The following is a 21638-nucleotide window of genomic DNA, read 5'->3' on the forward strand; positions in this document are numbered from 1 at the left end:
GTTTATTGTGATCCACACAGTCGAAGGCTTTGGCATAATCAATAAAGCAGAAATAGATGTTTTTCTGGAACTCTCTTGCTTGTTCAATGATCCAGGGGATGTTGGTAATTTGATCTCTGGTTCCTCTGCCTTTCCTAAAACCAGCTTGAACATCAGGGAGTTCACGGTTCACGTATTGCTGAAGCCTGGCTTGGAGAATTTTGAGCATTACTTTACTAGCGTGTGAGATCAGTGCAATTGTGAGGTAGTTTGAGCATTCTTTGGCACTGCCTTTCTTTGGGATTGGAATGGGAGGTCTCAAGCATGTTTAAAAGCCAAGGGAAAGAGCCAGCAGAGATGGGAGAGGTGATGACACGGGTCAAAGAATGGGCAGCCAAGAGTAACAGCAAGCAGGTGAGGGGAAGACTCAACGCGCAGGGGAGCTTGCTGTGGCGGTGGCTGGAGCTGGAGGAGAGTCCCCTCCTGTGGCTTCAAGAGGCTCTGGGAAGTGAAAGCACGCGGGATGAGGAGGAGCCACGGGAGAGTGGAACATCCCACAAGCCCTCTGCAAATCGCAATTGTTCTTCCGTTGTTCCTTTCCTCAGTCAGGGTTTCACAGGACGAAAAAAAAAAACAAAAAACGGAGGCCGGCGTTTGCGATTGGCCAGGGGAGAGGTGGGCGGGGCCATCCGCTCCCAGAGAAGAGCGGACAAGTCTTATCAATCATTGCATCACTCTCACTGACAGGACTATCAGCACCCAGGTACTTGCTATCAAAGGGATCAGCACAGGAATGCTCCTGTGTCCCCATTTCAATTTACCTCTCTTGGTGCTTCTCTAAAACACCAAACAAGAAAACTTCTCAACAGATAGAGTGTAAACTCCTCCACGACTTCTTTTTCTCACTGGGAAGAAGTCTACAGATTCTTTCATTCTTCCCTAAAGTCAGTTAGTTTTAATGTTCTTGTCATAGCTCTATCCAGAGACACTGTCCTAAACCTCAGAAAGCTAAAGGGCATCTTTTGATTTTTAGCTTAATAGTAAGGCACTTACGGACCTTTGTCTACTTGGTTTAAAGGTCACAATTCTCAAAATACATACTAAAAATGTTGTATTGTTATCTTTAAACTATAAAATTCAAATCCTTAAAAAAAAAATAACCCCACCTAACTCACATGAAATAACAGAGAAAGGGAAAATAGCATAAGACTGTCTCTACTCAATGCAGAGAGACCAGTTAGGAGGCTTCTGACATAATCCAGGACTGGACCAGGGTGGTGACAGTGGGGGTTGGGAGAAATGGTAGGACTGTACATCTATTCTGGGTACATTCTGAAGGGTGTGTTGACAGACTGAAGGTGCAGATGGAGGAAGAAAGGGAGTCCAGGAGGACCCCCAAGGCCCAGAGAACTGACAATGGCTTCTAGTAACTGGGATGGGTAAAAGCCGGGGATGAGCAGGTTTGGGAGAAACGTTCTGGACTTGTTGTGTAGGAGGAGATGGTTAGTCATCTATGGAGAGATGTGGGCAGAAGACACGAGTCTGTAGCTCAGAGGAGGCTCAGGACAGGAGAAACGCAGTTGGGGTTCATCGACATTGAGATCGGTTTTGAGCCTATGACACTGGATGAATTCATTAAGAAAGTGAGTGTAGATTAAAAAAAAAAAAAGACTCAAGGTCATGTTCCGCAGTGAAAATCTGGTCTGAAAAAAGTTATCTGTTGGCACAAGTGTGGCAAGGAAATGTTAAAGCGCCACAGGGAAATTGCGGACAGAGAGCTCTGAGCCTGAGTTCAGCGGGGGAGGGGCAAACACACAGATGCTGTGGCAAAGCGTTCAGACTTCCAGGGGATGGGGATTAAGGGACCGTCAGCCCTGAGATTAGAAAACAAAGCAAAGCAAAAGCAAGCAGGTAGATGAATAAATGAAGGTGTCAGATTTCAAAGGGAAATAGTGAAAGCGAGTCAATTGGGAAAGGGGTGAAATTTGCCCCAGTGTGATGGGGCAGGAGGGTGGGGTGGGGTGACTGGGGCCGGCCGTCCCCTGCCCGTCAGCCTCTGGCGGCCAGTCCGCGTGCGGGCGGTCCGCGGCCCGCCACCTCCCCCGGGACAGAGTGGGCTTGTAAGTGCGCTGTGTGGGCTCAGTCACAGTGTCTGAACCAGGAAAGAGGACGCCGAGGGCCGCTCCTCACCAGGCCGTGTTTGCGGGAGGAAGCGGCCTGATCGCCCGGCTACGTTACCAATTCCAGAGCCAGGCAGCGAAGCCCGAGTTGGGCAGGGGCAGGACTGAGTGATCGGGAGACACCGGAGGGCTCAGAAAGCTTAGCAGGAGGCTCCGCTGGGGCGCGGCGGCGGCTGGGCCGTTATCTGCTCAGCGCTACTCGCGCGGCAGCGCCAACCCCGCGGCCTCTGGCTCTGACGCGTCGCCCTGGAAACCGGCGCGCGGGGCCTCCTGGGACTGACCCGCCAGCCGAAGGGGCTAGGGAACTGGCCCGTGAGGCCTGCGCGCACGCGCACTTGAGAGCGCGTCCGTGCGGCCTGAGCTGGGACGTGAGTTCCGTCCCACTTGACTGTGAGGGTGAAGTCAGCTGGCTGCGAAGACGTTCGCAAACAAGCCTCTTACCGCTCCTCCTCGGCGCCTAGTACCACGCCTGCGTCCTGGCGCGCCCGTGGCGAGGGAGACGGTCCCTCGGCATCCCTGTGGGCGCGGAGTTCCCGCGGATCCTTCCCGCGTCGGATCCCTCGCGTCCGCGCACCGGGTGTGTTGAATCCAAGTCCGATGTGTATGTCCGCTCCCCAGCCTGGTAGGGCCGTGGACCTAGAGCAGAGCGCCCGTGTTAAACTCTATAAAGATCGATTTCTCGGTAGCAGAAAATCTGATCCCAAAGCAATGCATGTTTGGTGACGACAAGTTACCATGTAGAGAAAATACCAAGGAAAAGTAAAAAAAAAAAAAAAAAAAAGAGTGATTGATTAGGAGTTTTTAGTGATACAATAGAGCTTCCCTGGTGGGTGATACAATAGATGTCTCCAAACCTTAATCCACATTGAGGGTAATCGTATTTCTTAAAAAAAAAAATGTATGCCCATGTTATTGTCGCAAAGTGACACCTTGGAACTTCTCTGGTGGTCCAGTGGTTAAGATTATACTCCCAATGCAGGGCCCTGGGTTTGATCTCTAGTTTGGGAACCAGAATGAAAGAATGAAAACCACAGTCACAGAAAACTAATCAAACTGAAAGAAAGTGAAGAAGAATTAAAGAACCACTTGATGAAAGTGAAAGAGGAGAGTGAAAAATTTGGCTTAAAGCTCAACATTCAGAAAACTAAGATCACGGCATCCGGTCCCATCACTTCATGGCAAATAGATGGGGAAACAGTGGAAACAGTTGCTGACTTTATTTTTGGGGGCTCCAAATTCACTGCAGATGGTGATTGCAGCCCTGAAATTAAAAGACGCTTACTCCTTGAAAGGAAAGTTATGACCAACCTAGACAGCATATTAAAAAGCAGAGACATTATTTTGTCAACAAAGGTCCATCTAGTCAAGACTATGATTTTTCCAGTAGTCATGTATAGATGTGAGAGTTGGACTGTGAAGAAAGCTGAGCGCCAAAGAATTGATGCTTTTGAACTGTGGTGTTGGAAAAGATTCCTGAGAGTCCCTTGGACTGCAAGGAGATCCAACCAGTCCATTCTAAAGGATATCAGTCCTGGGTGTTCTTTGGAAGGACTGATGTTGAAGGTGAAACTCCAGTACTTTGGCTATCTGATACGAAAAGCTGACTCATTTGAAAAGACTTCCCTGGTGGCTCAGAGGTTAAAGCATCTGCCTTCAATGTGGGAGACCCGGGTTTGATCCCTGGGTCGGGAAGATCCCCTGGAGAAGGAAATGGTAACCCACTCCAGTATTCTTGCCTGGAGAATCCCATGGATGGAGAAATCTGGTAGGCTACAGTCCACAGGGTTGCAAAGAGTCGGACACGACTGAGCGACTTCACTATACTATACACTATAATGCTGGGAAAGATTGAGGGCAGGAAGAGAAGGGAACAACAGAGGATGAACAGAGGATGGTTGGATGGCATCACCGACTCAATGGGGATGAGTTTGAGTAAACTCCAGGAGTTGGTGATGGACAGGGAGGCCTGGCATACTGCAGTTCATGGGGTCGCAAAGAGTCAGACATGACTGAGCGACTGAACTGAACTGAACTGAATCAAACTAATCACATGGACCACAGCCTTGTCTAACTCAGTGAAACTATGAGCCATACCATGCAGGGCCACCCAAGACTGATGGTCATGGCAGAGAGTTCTGACAAAACATGGTCCGCTGGAGAAGGGAATGTCACACCGCTTTAGTTTTCTTGCCTTGAGAACCTCATGAACAGTATGAAGAGGCAAAAAGATAGGACACTGAAAGATGAACTCCCCAGGTTGGTAGGTGCCCAATATGCTACTGGATAAGAGCGGAGAAATAACTCCAGAAAGAATGAAGAGATGGAGCCAAAGCGAAAACAACATGCAGTTGTAGTTGTAACTGGTGATGGAAGTAAAGTCTGATGCTGTGAAGAACAATATTGCATAGGAACCTGGAATGCTAGGTCCATGAGTCAAGGTAAATTGAAAGTGGTCAAATAGGAGATGGCAAGAGTGAATATCCACATTTTAGGAGATGGCAAGAGTGAATATCCACATTTTAGGAATCAGTGAATTAAAATGGACTGGAATGGGTGAATTCAACTCAGATGACCATTATATCTACTACTGTGGGCAGGAATCCCTTAGAAGAAATGGGGTAGCCCTCCTAGTCAACAAAAGAGTCCAAAATGCAGTACTTGGATGCAATCTCAAAATGACAGAATGATCTCTGTTTGTTTCCAAGGCAAATGCATGCAATATCACAGTATTTCAAGTCTATGCCCCAACCAGTAATGCTGAAGAAGCTGAAGTTGAACGGTTCTATGAAGACCTATAAGACCTTCTAGAATTCATTATAGGGGACTGGAATGTAAAAGCAGGAAGTCAAGAGATACTTGGAGTAACAGGCAAATTTGGCCTTGGAGTACAAAATGAAGCAGGGCAAAGGCTAACAGAGTTTTGCCAAGAGAACGTACTGGTCATAGCAAACACCCTCTTCCAACAACACAAGAGAAGACTCTACACATGGACATCACCAGATGGTCAATACCAAAAGCAGATTGATTACATTCTTTGCAGCCAAAGATGGAGGAACTCTATACAGTCAGCAAAAACAAGACTGGGAGCTGACTGTGGCTCAGATCATGAACTCCTTATTGCCAAATTCAGACTTAAATTGAAGAAATTAGGGAAAACCACTGGACTATTCAGGTGTGCTCTAAATTAAATCCCTTATGATTATACAGTGGAAATGACAAATAGATTCAAGGGATTAGATCTGATGGACAGAGTGCCTGAAGAACCATAGATGGAGGTTTGTGACATTGGTCAGGAGGCAGTGATCAAGACCATTCCAAAGAAAAAGAAATGCAAAAATGCAAAATGTTTGTCTGAGGAGGCCTTACAAATAGCCAAGAAAAGAAGAGAAGTGAAAGGTAAAGGAGAAAAGGAACGATATACCCATTTGAATGCAGAGTTCCAAAGAATAGCAAGGTGAGATAAGGAAGCCTTCCTCAGTGACCATTGAGTAGGTGATGACATCCAACCATCTCATCTTCTGTCCTCCCCTTCTCTTCCTGCCTTCAGTTTTTCCCAGCATCAGGGTCTTTTCCAGTGAGTCAGTTCTTCACATCAGGTGGACAAAGTATTAGAGTTTCAGCTTCAACATCAGTCCTTCCAATGAATATTCTGGACTGATTTCCTTTAGGATGGGTTGGTTAGATCTCCTTGCAATCCAAGGGACTCTCAAGAGTCTTCTCCAACACCACAGTTCAAAAGCATCAATTCTTTGGCACTCAGCTTTCTTTATAGTCCAACTCTCACATCCATACATGACTACTGGAAAAACCATAGCCTTGATCAGATAGACCTTTGTTGACAAAGTAATGTCTCTGCTTTTTAATATGCTGTCTAGGTTGGTCATAAATTTTCTTTCAAGAAGTAAGCGTCTTTTAATTTCATGTCTGCAATCACCATCTGCAGTGATTTTGGAGCCCCCCCCCCAAATAAATCTGCCATTGTTTCCACTGTTTCCACATCTATTTGCCATGAAGTGATGGGACTGGATGCTACAATCTTAGTTCTGAATGTTGAGCTTTAAGCCAACTTTTTCACTCTCCTCTTTCACTTTCATCAAGAGGCTCTTTAGTTCTTCTTTGCTTTCTGCCATAAGGGTGGTGTCATCTGCATATCTGAGGTTATTGATGTTTCTCCTGGCAATCTTGATTCCAGTTTGTGCTTCATCCAACCCAGCATTTCTCATGATGTACTCTGCATATAAGTGAAATAAGCAGGGTGACAATATACAGCCTATACAGTCAGCAAAAATGAGACTGGGAGCTGACTGTGGCACAGATCCTGAACTCCTTATTGCAAAATTCAGACTTAAATTGAAGGAAGTAGGGAAAACCACTAGACCATTCAAGTATGACCTAAATCAAATCTCTTACAATTATACATTGGGAGTGACAAACAGATTCAAGGGTTTAGATCTGATAGACAGAGTGCCTGAAGAACTATGGATGGAGGTTCATAATATTGTATAGGTGGCAGTGACCAAGAGCTTCCCCAAGAAAAAGAAATGCAAGAAGGCAAAATGGTTGTCTTAGGAGGCCTTACAAATAGCTGAGAAAGGAAAAGAAGCGAAAGGCAAAGGAGAAAAGAGAAGATATACCCATCTGAATGCAGAGTTTCAAAGAATAACGAGACATGATAAAGCCTTCCTCAGTGATCAGTGCAAAGAAATAGAGGGAAACAGTAGAATGGGAAAGACTAGATCTCTTCAAGAAAATTGGAGATACCAGGGGAACATTTCATGCAAAGATAGAGACAATAAAGGACAGTAATGGTATGGACCTAACAGAAGCAGAAGATATTCAGAAGAGGTGGCAAGAATACGCAGAAAAACTATAGAGATACCAAGGGAACATTTCATGCAAAGATGGGCACAAAAAGCACAGAAATGGTATGGACCTAACAGAAGCAGAAGATATTAAGAAGAGGTGGCAAGAATACACAGAAGAACTATACAAAAAAGATCTTCATGACCCAGATAACCACCATTGTGATCACTCACCTAGAGCCAGACATTCTGGAATGCAAAGTCAAGTGGGCCTTAGGAAGCATCACTATGAAGAAAGCTAGTGGAGGTGATGGAATTCCAGTTGAACTATTTCAAATCCTAAAAGATGATGCTGTGAAATTGCTGCACTCAATATGCCAGCAAATTTGGAAAACTCAGCAGTGGCCACAGGACTGGTAAAGGTCAATTTTCATGCCAATCCTGAAGAAAGGCAATGCCAAGGAATGTTCAAACTACCACACAATTTCACTCATTCACACATTGGCAAAGTAATGCTCAAAATTCTCCAAGCCAGGCTTCAATGATATGTGAATCGTGAACTTTCAGATGTTCAAGTTGGATTTAGAAAAAGCAGAGGAACCAGAGATCAAATTGCCAACATCTGTTGGATCATTGAAAAAGCAAGAGAGTTCCACAAAAACATCTACTTCTGCTTTATTGACTGCCAAAGCCTTTGACTGTGTGGATCACAACAAACTGGAAAATTCTTAAACAGATGCAAATACCAGACTACCTGACTTGCCTCCTGAGAAATCTGTATATGGGTCAAGAAGCAACAATTAGAACTGGACATGGAACAACAGATTGGTTCCAAATTGTTGAAAGGAATCCATCAAGGCTGAATATTTTCACCCTGCTTATTTAACTTATATACAGAGTACATCATGTGAAATGCCAGGCTGGATGAAGCACAGGCTGGAATCAAGATTGTCGGGAGAAATACCAACAACCTCAGATATGCAGATGAGGAACTAAAGAGCCTCTTGATGAAAGTGAAAGAGGACAGTGTAAAGTTGGCTTGAAATTTAATACTCAGAAAACTAAGATCATGGCATCTGGTCCCATCACTTCATGACAAATAGATGGGGAAACAATGGAAACAGTGAAAGACATTTTTTTTTCTTTTTGTATTCCAGAATTACTGCAGCTGGTGACAGCAGCAGTAAAATGAAAAGACACTTGCTCCTTGGAAGAAAAGCTATGACCAACCTAGACAGCATATTAGAAAGCAGAGACCTTACTTTGCCAACAAAGGTCCATCTAGTCAAAGCTATGGTTTTTCTAGTAGTCATGCATGGATGTGAGAGTTGGACTATAAAGAAAGCTGAGCACTGAAGAATTGATGCTTTTGAGCAGTGGTGTTCGAGAAGACTCTTGAGAGTACCTTGGATGGCAAGGAGATCAAACCAGTCAGTCCTAAAGGAAATTAGTCTGGAATATTCACTGGAAGGACTGATGTTGGAGCTCAAACTCCAATCCTTTGACCACCTGATATGAAGAACTGACTCATTGGAATAGACCCTATGCTGGAAAGGATTGAAGACAGGAGGAAAAGGAGTTGACAAGAGTATGAGATGGTTGGATGGCATCACTGACTCAATGGACATGAGCTTGAGTAAGTTCTGGGAGTTGGTGATGGACAGGGAGGCCTGCCATGCTGCAGTCCATGGGGTCGCGAATATCAGACACGACAGAGCAACTGAACTGGGAACTAGATCCACAGAGCAAGCAATACTCAGAACAGTCAAATAAATAAAAATAAACAATAGCTACTATATATATAATATATATATATTAAAGTGACACTTTGATTTTATTCACAACTTTGTTTACTAGGAAGGATAGGCATTTTTGCTGTATTTTTGGTGACTATTTGTACTTATTTTGTGATTTTCCTTTTTCTTCCTTTTGCCAACTTTTTCACTTGGTGTTAATCTTTGTAAAAATAGATTTGTTAGAACTTTTGATTATAGTATATATTGCAAATATCTCCTTTAATTTGTCAATTACCTTTTAGTTTTGTTTACAGTGTATTTTGTGTTTGTATAGTTTAGTTCAGTTCGGTTGATATTTGTGTTCTATTCAGTTATTTTCTGCTCAGTTCAGTTGATACATGACATATGGATATTTTTTTCATCTGAGGTTATTGATACTGTGTACTTTAAATCTATCCATTTCCCTTTTGTTTTTTTGGTGTTTGGTTTTATATAAGGGGGCAGTGGGCATTTCCAAGCAGACTCTTTTTTTTTAATTTTAATTTTATTCTTGTTACTGTTCAGTTGCTAAGTCGTATCTGACTCTGTGACATCAAGGACTGCAGTACGGCCAGGATTCTGTCCTTCACTATGTCCTGGAGCTTGATCAAACTCATGTCCATTGAGTCAGTGATGCTATCCAACCATCTTGTCCTCTGTTGCCCCTTTCTCCTCCTGCCCTCATCATCTCCTCCTGCCTGTCTTTCCCAGCATCAGGGTCTTTTCTAATGAGTCAGCTCTCCACATCAGGTACTGGAGTTTCAGCTTCAATAATTTTATTGAAATATAGTTGATGGTTTGATGGAATAACTCACTCAATGGACATGAATTTGAACAAGTTCTGGGAGTTGGAAACGGACAGGGAAGCCTGGCATGGTGCAGTCCATGGGGTCGCAAAGAGTCAGACATGACTGAATAACTGACCTAAACTGATTAAATATAGTTCCCTGTGCTATACAGTAGGTCACTATGTGTTTCTACAATCTTGGATGATGAGTTATTCACATAGAGTGGGTGGTGGTTTTTGTTATGGTTCAGCTGGACACCATCTCCAGACAGACGTACATTAGACAAGTATTGCCCTAGACTTGTTCATGAAAAGATGGCTGGTTTGTGGCTGGTGGCACTCCCAAGACAGCAACAAAAGTGACTGCTTATTATTAAGGGAACATTCCAATTACTTGCTTCTCAGGATTGGAGGACCCTGAAAGATGGAGGATCCTCAGAATGTCCTTTCCCATCTGAATGGTCTTTACCTCTCTTTTTTGCTAGCTCTTTGCAGTCCATAGTCTTTGCTTCTGCCTTGGAAAGAGGTGCTCCTTTTCTGTTTGTGTGTTATGGAAGTGGGATAAGCCCTTAGTAGTTATGGTGATCACCTCCATCATTATTAACCTAGGCCTTCATTGCTCTAAAGGTTGCTTTAACAAATTACTACAGAGCTGGTAGCTTAAAACAGCACAGGTTTTTTCTCTCATGGGTTTGGAGGTCAAGAATACAAAATCAAGGTGTAAGCAGGGCCACGCCCCCTCTGAAGTCTGGGGAGAATCCTCCCAGCCTCTTCCACCTGGTGGCTCCTGGTGCGCTTTCCCTATGGCCACATCACTCCAATCTCTGCCCCTGTTTTTGTGTCTCACTGTGTTTTCTCCTCTTCTTATAAGGACATCATTTATTGGATTTAGGGCACCTGAAATCGCAGATGATTTCATCTCAAGATCCTTAACTGGGCTTCCCTGGTGGCTCAGTGGTAAAGAATCCACCTGCCAGTGCAGCAGACACAGGTTCCTGGTCTGGGAAGATCCCGCATGCCAAGCAGCAACTGAGCCTGTGCACCACGACTATCGAGCCTGTGCTTTAAAGCCTGGGAGCCACAAATACTGAAGCCCACATGCCCTAGAGCTTGTGCTCTGCAACAAAAGAAGTCACCACAATGAGAAGCCTGTGCACCACAGCTAGAGAGTAGCCCCCAGTTGCTGCAATTAGAGAAAAGCATGAAGACTCAGTTCAGTTCAGTCGCTCAGTCGTGTCCGACTCTTTGTGACCCCATGAATCTCAGCACGCCAGGCCTCCCTGTCTATCACCAACTCCTGGAGTTCACTCAGATTCACGTCCATCGAGTCAGTGATGCCATCCAGCCATCTCATCCTTGGTCGTCCCCTTCTCCTCCTGCCCCCAATCCCTCCCAGCATCAGAGTCTTTTCCAATGAGTCAACTCTTCGCATGAGGTGTCCAAAGTCCTGGAGTTTCAGCTTTAGCATCATTCCTTCCAAAGAAATCCCAGGACTGATCTCCTTTAGAATGGACTGGTTGGATCTCCTTGCAGTCCAAGGGACTCTCAAGAGTCTTCTCCAACATCACAGTTCAAAAGCATTGATTCTTCGGCGCTGAGCCTTCTTCATAGTCCAGCTCTCACATCCATACATGACCACTGGAAAAACCATAGCCTTGACTAGACAGACTTTAGTCAGCAAAGTAATGTCTCTGCTTTTGAACATGCTATCTAGGTTGGTCATAACTTTTCTTCCAAGGAGTAAGTGTCTTTTAATTTCATGGCTGCAGTCACCATCTGCAGTGATTTTGGAGCCCCAAAAAATAAAGTCTGACACTGTTTCCACTGTTTCCCCATCTATTTCCCATGAAGTGATGGGACCAGATGCCATGATCTTCGTTTTCTGAATGTTAGCTTTAAGCCAACTTTTTCACTCTCCTCTTTCACGTTCATCAAGAGGCTTTTTAGTTCCTCTTCACTTTCTGCCATAAGGGTGGTGTCATCTGCATATCTGGGGTTATTGATATTTCTGCTGGCAATCTTGATTCCAGCTTGTGTTTCTTCCAGTCCAGCGTTTCTCAAGATTTACTCTACATAGAAGTTAAATAAGCAGGGTGACAATATACAGCCTTGACATACTCCTTTTCCTATTTGGAACCAGTCTGTTGTTCCATGTCCAGTTCGAACTGTTGCTTCCTGACCTGCGTGCAGATTTCTCAAGAAGCAGGTCAGGTGGTCTGGTATTTCCATCTCTTACAGCACAGCTGTAAATAAATAAATAAAGCTTTTATTTTAAAAAAATGTCCTTAGCCAACTTCATCTGCAAAGACTCTGCTTCCAAATAAGGTCATATTCTGAGGTTTTGGGGGAACATGAATTTTGTTTTTTCTGGGGTGGGGACAGTATTCCACCCACTACTTTTGCTATTACCAACCTAGATAGCATATTAAAAAGCAGAGACATTATTTGCCAACAAAGATCCATCTAGTCAAACTATGGTTTTTCCAGTAGTCATGTATGGATGTGAGAGTTGGACATAAAGAAAGCTGAGCGCCGAAGAATTGATGCTGAACTGTGGTGTTCGAGAAGACTCTTGAGAGTCCCTTGGACTGCAAGGAGATCCAACCAGTCCATCCTAAAGGAAATCAGTCCTGACTATTCATTGGAAGAACTGATGCTAAAGCTGAAACGCCAATCGTTTGGCCACCTGATGTGAAGAACTGACTCATTGGAAAAGACCTTGATGCTGGAAAAGAATGAAAGCAGGAGGAGAAGGGGACGACAGAGGATGAGATGGTTGGATGGCATCACCAACTTGATGGAAAATGAGTTTGAGTAAGCTCTGGGAGTTGGTGAAGGACAGGGAAACCTGGTGTTTTGCAGTCCATGGGGTCGCAAAGAGTTAGACATGATTGAGTGATTGAACTGAACTGAACTAAACTGTTACCATGATAGTCACCACTGTTATTCCTCATAATAAAAATCAGCTTTTACTTTTCATTTTATTTTACCTGTAAAGTTATATAATTAAACAAAGCACAGCATCTGGTATCATTTATTGTAAGATCATCTGGGAAGCTCTGCTAAGTTTGGAGCCAATATGTCATACTTCTATAATTAAAATTATATGAAATTGTCTTTTCACAGTGTATACATCTATCAATCATCATGATTTACACTTTAGATATCTTACAATTTTATTTGTGAACTGTAACTCAATAAAGCTTGAAAAAAGAGAAAATTCTGTTAAAAATTAGGTCAGATCTAAAACTATTGTTATTTGACTTTAACATCAAGAACTACAGATCTGAAATAATTAGGCTCTTGCATCTTCACTCGATCATGCAACTTATTTCTGAAGTGAAACTTCAAAGTCAGAGATTCATTGAGCTTTCTTTTAAGACTCATTTGGAATGTTTGGTATTTGTATTAATTATCTGGAAGCTCATGAGTGTCATTGTAACAAAAATTCTTTCAGTTAGAGTTTTCAGATTTCTGATTTGTACCTTTGCATGGTCATTATTAAAAGGATAAGCTTTGAAGGATAATTCATAGCGAAATAACGGAGCACTAGAAATTTCAAGGTAGGAAATTGGAGTTTTCCTGGTGTGATATGGATGTAAATGCGGCTGAGTTCAATTCCTGGATACACTGTTTACCTTTCCCATCGTCTCCCATTCTTTCTTTCTTTTTTTTTTTTTTTGCCACGCCTCAAAGTTTCTGGGATTTTAATTCCCTAATTAAGAATCGATCCTGGGCCCTTGACAGTGAAAATACTGAGTCTTAACCACTGGACAGCCAGAGAATTCCCCCATCTCCCATTCTAAGTCCTCATCTCTGAGGATGGATAGTAATAGAACTCGGTTTTAGAGTTGTTGTTTGGATCATGGGAGTGGTTTGTGCAAAGTCCTTAGATGAGGTCTGGCATGGCACACTGCTCAAAATTGTTAGCTATTATTTTAAGTAGGAAATTTATCCCTGTGGCAAGCAGCTCAAGGGGATGTCAAGACTGAAGTCAGTTTTACCCTACTGTTACCAAACCAAACTTGGTTTATCTGGCTTTATGCACAATAATGGCAATCTACTGACATGGAGTTGTGAAGGAAAGCGCAGGGTTTATTGTAGGTGCCAAAACAAGGAGTGTGGGCAGCTGATGGTAAAAAAAAAAACAAAACAAACAAAACCCTGGGCTTCCTGATGGGCTTTAGGGAAGTGTTTTTATGGGTAAAGTGAGGGACAGGGAGGCTGCAGGGTGGGTGATCAGCTTGTGCACAATATTTGATTGGTTGATGGTGAGGATACCAGTTATCGGGGTGGTGTCACAGGAGTTAACATCATCAGGCTCCAGTCAGTCTGAGGGCTATGTGCTCATGGACATCATGCAGTTAGCCTCTTCCACTGGTGGGGGCTTTAGTATCTGTAAAACAACTCAGGAATGTGCATGAGATAAATTATCCATGTACTTCAGGGAGGAACTAAAGATTCTGTGACTGCCACATGGCTGATTTACTGTTTAAATTGTTACCAGTTCTCTTGGCTCAACTGCTACTTTTCTCACTACATGGTCACATACTCTTAATCAACAATTCTTTTTAAAGAAATAGTTTAATTTTTTATTCTTGGCTGTGTTGCCTCCTAAGGTTTTTTCTAGTTGCAGTGAGCAGGGGCAGCTGGCGTGCATGGGCTTCTCACTGTGGTCGTTTCTCACGTTTGCAGAGCACAGGCTCTGGGGCGAGAGGGCTTCAGTAGTTGTGACGTGTGGGCTCAGTAGTTTCGGCTCTCAGGCCCTAGAGCGCAGGCTCCATAGTTATGGCATACAGGCTTAGTTGCTTTGTGACATATGGGATTTTCCCAGGCCACGGACTGAACCCATGTCTCCTGCATTGGCAGGCAGAATCTTACCACTGAGCCACCAGGGAAACCCAGTCAGTAATTCTTGAGCCAGGCTTTTGTGACTCAGGGAAGGCCTGGGAGACTATAGCTTTTCTACAAAGGAGAGGCAAGCAGAGGATATGGAGGGAGGGGTTTGTCCCAGGAAGCCCCATAGGGGGCCCCATAGACTTAGGTCCTATACATGATGAAAAATAGATTCATATTTAACCTTCCTAGAATTTGACCCAATTTTATGTCAGAAGTTTCTTGCCAGACTTTTACAATTTAATAAGACAGAGTAAGCTGTGGCTATGGTTTTTCCAGTAGTCATGTATGGATATGAGAGTTGGACTGTGAAGAAAGCTGAGCGCCGAAGAATCGATGCTTTTGAACTGTTCTGTTGGAGAAGACTCTTGAGAGTCCCTTGAACTGCAAGGAGATCCAACCAGTCCATTCTAAAGGAGATCAGCCCTGGGTGTTCTTTGGAAGGAACGATGCTAAAGCTGAAACTCCAGGACTTTGGACACCTCATGCGAAGAGTTGACTCATTGGAAAAGACTTTGATGCTGGGAGGGATTGGGGGCAGGAGGAGAAGGGGATGACAGAGGATGAGATGGCTGGATGGCATCACTGACTTGAATGACGTGAGTTTGAGTGAACTCCGGGAGTTGGTGATGGACAGAGAGGCCTGGCATGCTGCAATTCATGGGGTCGCAAAGAGTCGGACATGACTGAGCGACTGAACTGAACTGAACTGAAGCTGTAGCTATGCAGAATCAGTATATATACATGATCAGTAAATGTATATTTTTTAGGCACATGAGCCATAGTGTATATTATGATTTACAAAGACATTAAGAAATATTCAGAGCTTATTATTCTTAATTTTTGGAGCAAAATAATATGCTTATGTGGTGTACTTAGGACTAAGGTGTTGAAAAAATGTTTTGTATGACAAAATAGTATATACTCACTGTAGAATTTTTAAAATCTATTTATTTATTTTGGTTGTGTGGCTTGGGTTGGCTCAACCCCAACTCAAACCACCAGGGAATTCCCTGCAGGAATTTTGAAAATACAGAAAAGAAGAAAAGCCAAAACGACTTATAATCTTCAGTTAGTGTTAGTTGCTCAGTCATGTCTGACTCTTTGCAACACCGTGGACTGTAGCCTGCCAGGCTTCTCTGTCCATGGCATTCTCTAAGCAAGACTACTAGAGTGAGTTGCCATTCCCTTCTCAGGGGATCTTCCTGATCCAGGGATTGAACCCTGGTCTCCTGCATTGCAGGCAGACTCTTTACCATCTGAACCACCAGGTACAACGAGTTGGTGGGGTTTAAAACGAAAAGCTTGTGACTTAAATTTGGGGAAGCATTAATCATCTTCACCTAGTTTGGGGAGTAAACTTTGCATGTTGAGGCTGTAAGTTAAATTATGGTGGGTTCATCTTGACCATTTATTCTGCTGTAAATGAACTGAACTATATTCTGGGCTCAGGGTAGCCTTCTCTTGTAAGGAACTTACGTGAGGGGGAGGGGAGGAGGCTTCTGGACATCCTGGCTCTGGTGAAGGGGTTGGATGCAAAAACCTGACAGGTTCCTCCCTTTTCTGGGATCCCACAGCCATGTTCCCCATGAGTAGCAAGGGATTGAAAATCAGAGAGTGACTTGGTTATTTCTCTCATTTTTGTTTACATAAATGCTTCATCACTATATTTTCATATTTTGGCCATGCCATAGGGCGTGTGGGATTTAACCCTCATTCCCTGCAGTGGGAGTGAACACAGAGCCTTAACCACTGAACCACCAGGGAAGTCCTAAGACTATTAAGAAGACTAAATATAGCCTTCCATCTTTGCCCCAACGCCCTTGATCTTGACTTTGAAACCCATCAGGAGAGTTGGGTGGCTACTATATGGGCTTCTTACTAGAATTTTAATGCTAATGTTTAACAGAATTCAAATTATCTATACAAATAAGACACAGAGAGAGAGCCTGTTACAAACAGATCCCCCTTCCCCCAACGGCTCCAAAATAGTGGAGACAATTTGCTTGTTGATGTCACTGGTGCTGACAAGCAGGCCACCACCTCCCTGCCTGCTCTAGGGTGTCAGTGAAACCTGACACGGTCCTCGGCTTGTCAGCTTCTGTTCTTTAGGAGAAACAGGTGGTAAAGGGAGAAAACTGGAGACAGGCCACTCCTAAAGGAATCTATTGTGTGGCAGCTCACTGCATTTTTTTTTTCCTCAATGAAAAAAAAACATCATTAGTTTTACTTTTTAACTGTATCCATTGGAATTGTATTGGAAGGTTTCATTAAGGTATTCCTCAGAGTAGACTTGAATGTGGGAAGGATGAGTATTCATAAATGATAATGAACAACGACTAAGTATTAATTAGCAAATACATGTTTCAGGGACTTCTCTGGCAACCCACTCCAGTGTTCTTGCCTGGAGAATCCCAGGGATGGTGGAGCTTGATGGGCTGCCGTCTATGGGGTCACACAGAGTCGGACACAACTGAAGCACTTAGCAGCAGCAGCAGCAGCAGCAGCAGCAGCAGGAATAATTTAGGAGAAGGCAGTGGCACCCCATTCCAGTAGTCTTGCCTGGAAAATCCCATGGATGGAGGAGCCTGGTGGACTGCAGTCCATCGGGTCGCTAAGAGTATGACATGACTGAGTGACTTCACTTTCACTTTTCACTTTCATGCACTGGAGAAGGAAATGGCAACCCATTCCAGTGTTTTTGCCTGGAGAATCCCAGGGACGGGGGAGCCTGGTGACTACCGTCTATGGGATTGCACAGAGTCCGACACAACTGAAGCGACTTAGCAGTAGCAGCTGGCACTGCAGTGATTGAAATACCTCTCTGCTAACGCTGGGAGCGCTGGTTCCAGCCCTGGTCGGGGAATCAAGATCACACGTGCCATGCGGTGTGGTCAAAAGATTAAAAAAACACCAAACATACTTTGTACACTAGGTGCCACTACTGAATGGCTTAATAATAAAAATCACGCACCCTTTAAAAACATTATTTAATAACCAACCGCTACTGCTGATCCAGAAGGGATACTCTTTCTTATTAATGACAAACGTACTTTCTTGAGTAAACTTTCATCACTTGTTTCTTTTTTTTTTCACTCAGCGAAATTTATCTGAAGCAAAAATATAATAAAGCAAGACCTATGTAATGCAGAATTAAAGTGGAGATTCATTAAAGCGGACTCCAGTTGAAGGTCATTTAATTTTTTAATCTGTCATAAAATTTTAAATTAAGGAAGCCCGTGTTTATTTATTTAAAGGCTTCTGTGGCTGTTCTGACCCTTCCTTGTGCGTTTGCCAAAAGCCCTGTAAACAAAGCCTCCTCTGGGACAGAGGTGGTTATCTGGGCTTTTCCAGCTCCTTCCCTTCTCTTCGCCACCCTCCGCCCCGGGCCCCGCCTTCCTCCGCCCGGGGCATCTCCGCGCAGGCCTCTGATTGGTGCAGAGCGCAGCCTTGCCTTTTAGGGACAGTTGTCGGGCTTTTAAAGTGGTAAGGGAAAGGGTGCAGTGACTGCTTTTATCAACCAATCAACTGTTTTCTTGCCAGATCCCCAAATATTCCCGGGCCAATGGAGGGGAGAGCCCAGGATGCCCGGGAGAGGCCGGGCTTAAGTTGAGCCGAGAGGCAGGCGCTCAGACAGCCCTGGGGCCCCGCCAGCCCCCATCTGGCACTTGTCTGTGTCGCTGTCAGAATCTGTCTAGCTCCGGGTTCCCTCGCAGGGGTGTGTTGGGGGGAGTCCTCATTCCGACTCTCAAAATGGTTATCAAAGTGTTTGTTGCCACATCATCTGGGTCCATAGCGGTAGGTGTCTGATGGAATTCGGGGGGGCTTTCTTCTCGTCCTCTTTTCTGAAAAACTCAGACTTGGAAGTAGAAGCAGCGGGTATGGCCCAGCGCTGGGCTTACATTTCTTTTTGAGGCGTGTGTGAGTAAGCCTGCGAGCCCTTTGCTCTCTGCCTTGATCTGAATGGTGTAGAAGTGTGTAAAATGTGTGATCTGGGGCAGCTGTGTGTGGAAGGGGATTCGAGGAAAGGGGGTGTGCTGGATGCTAAGACTTTTAATGTGTGATTTGTGTCTATTGTGTCGCATCTTTGATAGAATCAGAGGCGTGGTTTTTTTTGTGTGTGTGTGGAATGTTTCTGCCATTCATCCTGTGAGACTTAGACAAATCTAATATTGCAAGTAAATGACACTTTATGTAACAACATTTTTAGCGTATGATGGGCCAGATTACTAAAATGACCCCTGGCTGCAGTGACTTGCGTATGTGGTGTAATCCTAAGGAAAGTGTAAATTTAGCATGTGTAATACTATTATTTGAGGGTAATGATGTCACAGTGAAAAAAACAAACATCTCTGAGGCTACAGATTTAAATGCTCTAGGAATCCAAACAGACCAAAAATAGGTGCTTTATCTGATTTCCTTGGGACAAGGCTGGGAGTCACCCAGCCATCTCTTTAAGTCCAGCCTTCGTTTTGTGCCTTAAGAAATAGGGGTAAGGGAGGGACTCATTTTATCCTTGGAAATGATTCAGGCTTTGATATTAGACTTGAACCTGCAGTGTCTGTCTGGGACTGATATTTGGACCAGCATTTTAGCATCTGCGAGGCTGTGGAGAGAAAACAGTTTTATTAGTCCTGAGAGGTGAAGAGCAGCACAGGGGCTGTTTCCTTTTATATCTGATTCCTGGAACTTCTCAGGTTACAGCTTGGATTTCAGTGGTCCGTCAGCCAACATGACACCCTAGGTGAGTGACTGGCCCAGGGAACAATCCTAACAGCAGCTACTGATTGCCTTCCCCCCTCCCCTACCACTCACCTCCAGCCCTGAAAGTTCACACCGTTTCCAGAGAGGACAAGAGGAAAACCTGAGAAAAGAGCCTGGTCCTTCCTTCTGACACAACTGTTCAATGATCTGCTGAGCATCTTTCATGATGTTCTAATTTTATGAAAAAATTCCAAATGTAAAACTGTAAAGTCTTTTATGACTGTTGATGACCTCATAAACTTTGATCTACAAAAAGCACATTTTTGGATTGCTTAGATTAAAAAAAATTATTTTTTTTTTAAAGAAAATGGCTTTTATCATGGAAAAATGGCTTTCATCGTGGGCTTCACATAAGCTGTTGACACACTCATTGCTGGAAACTTTTACTGCTAACCTGTCAATCTTCTATATATTCCATAGATCAGGTCTGAGTGACCTAGACATCCTTACGGAGAAGGCAATAGCAGCCCACTCCAGTACTCTTGCCTGGAAAATCCCATGGACGGAGGAGCCTGGTGGGCTGCAGTCCATGGGGTCACTAAGAGTCGGACACGACTGAGTGACTTCCCTTTCACTTTTCACTATCATGCATTGGAGAAGAAAATGGCAACCCACTCCAGTGTTCTTGCCTGGAGAATCCCAGGGATGGGGGAGCCTGGTAGGAGGCCGTCTATGGGGTCGCACAGAGTCGGACATGACTGAAGTGACTTAGCAGCAGCAGACATCCTTAACAAAGACAATGAACAAACAGGTCCTTTCTTAGGATTTTCTGATTTCCTATGTTCTTGAAATTTGGGAACATGATTTAATTAGCCTGGGAGGATCTGGAGGGGTACTGTTTATTCCAAGATCTTGAGAAATCCAAGTTCATTTTGCTGCTGTAAGCAAATGTTTTGGTGCCACGTGGGTCGATGTGACCTTGAGAAAGTTATTTCACCTTGCTAAGCCTCAATTTCCTTGTCTGTAAAATGAGGATAAGAATAGAGCTCAACTCAACTTGCTTAGGAAGTAAGTTAAGAGTGAGGGTCAGCAAGCAAGGGTCAGTAAGTAAGGGTCAGTAAGCCAAGAGTGCCCAGCATGGTGTCAAGTGCTTAATAAATATTATCATTATTAATTCATGCTATAATTATCAACTATTAATATTATAATTGTTATAGCTATTGGATATTATAGTTATTAATGTTAAATGTTAATACTGTTATTAGTAATTGTTAATATTATTGTCTGTTATAATTATTAGTTAATATTAGAAGGTCTTCATCTATGATGATGTTCAGAATAATTATCTCAAGCCACATAAATTGAAGAATTTCTGTCTTATCATAAAGAATAAGAACAGATTATTCCTATGGTGTCTGTGCTAATGATTTTTCCTGGTTGAGGGAATTTCACCCGGAAGTTTCTTTGCAGGACAACTCAGAGCAGCTGCCAGCACTTATGCTGTGTGGATGGTGGTTGGTCTACAAAACTTTTACTCCTAATTTCTTCAGTCTATATGCTTTAAAAATAGGTTCTTGCCTGTGACATCATCAGAAAGAGCATTATGACTTCTGTTGGATGAATGAAATAAATGAAAAAGGAAAATACTGATTGTAATCTCTTGATGAAGATTACATATGCAGTTGTATATTACATCTCTGTTTTAACAGTTGGTGCCAAACTGTGGTTCCATGTTTTACTACTTTAGAGATAGATGTGGGTGAAGAGACCCTGGGAGCAGGAAAATGTTGTGTCTTCGTGTCTAACCATCCCTTCATCCTGAAGGCCATTGCTGCAAGGGTCTGAAGACAAAAGGAGAGAGAGCAGTCCTCCTTGTTTTCAAGATGCACAGCCCCTGAGCCACCATCATTAAGGACAAACAAATGGTGGCTCCTGGATTTCTTTAGTCCTTTTTCCAGTCTTGGGCTTTCCTGGTAGCTCAGATAGTAAAGAATCTGCCCACAATGCAGGAGACCCAGATTCTCTCCCTGGGTTGGAAGATCCCCTGGAGAAGGGAATGGCTATCCATTCTAGTCTTCTTGCCTGGAGAATTTCATGGACAGAGGAGCCTGGTGGGCTACAGTCCACGGGGTCGCAAAAGAGAGACAGTTGAGTGACTAAACTTATCACTTCATAGAGGGAAAAACATAGCTCTTGAATTGATGACTCTGGGTGTGACTCTTGGAAAATTCTTTAATTCACTGCACCTCAGTTTTGTTATCTTAAGATGGTGATCAGAACTCTTGCCTGGTGTGGCAGTCAGGACGAGACAATGAGGTAACAGTGTGCTGCGTGCCTGACTGTGCAGTTACTTGAATTGTGGTGCAAAATGCTTTTCCATGCATTCCTCAGTTCTCACCAGCCCTGGGAGAAAGGCAGCGTTCTATCCATTTTGCAGATGGGGTGATGGACAAGCAGAGCTTCTGCTCAGATAACAACCTTCCCGGCCAGGATGGACTCGCAGGTCACCTGTCAT

At 43.8% G+C, this 21638-nt stretch overlaps 1 protein-coding gene across 4 annotated transcripts in view; it reads left to right on the forward strand.

The window, feature by feature from the left end:
* The first annotated feature begins 17899 nt into the window (after nt 1–17899).
* Nucleotides 17900–21638, forward strand: part of SH3BGR (SH3 domain binding glutamate rich protein) — a 69373-nt gene continuing 65634 nt past the window's right edge. Inside the window, exon 1 of one of the 4 annotated variants that reach the window (XM_069566218.1) lies at nt 17900–18217. In XM_069566218.1, coding sequence (XP_069422319.1) covers nt 18173–18217 — 45 coding nt within the window. In that variant the 5' untranslated portion in view covers nt 17900–18172. The remainder of the gene's footprint in view (nt 18218–21638) is intronic. The other 3 variants (XM_069566237.1, XM_069566226.1, XM_069566248.1) reach the window with 3 other exon arrangements.

The sequence above is a fragment of the Ovis canadensis genome, chromosome 1 (assembly GCF_042477335.2).
Source record: "Ovis canadensis isolate MfBH-ARS-UI-01 breed Bighorn chromosome 1, ARS-UI_OviCan_v2, whole genome shotgun sequence".
NCBI classification, from domain to species: domain Eukaryota; kingdom Metazoa; phylum Chordata; class Mammalia; order Artiodactyla; family Bovidae; genus Ovis; species Ovis canadensis.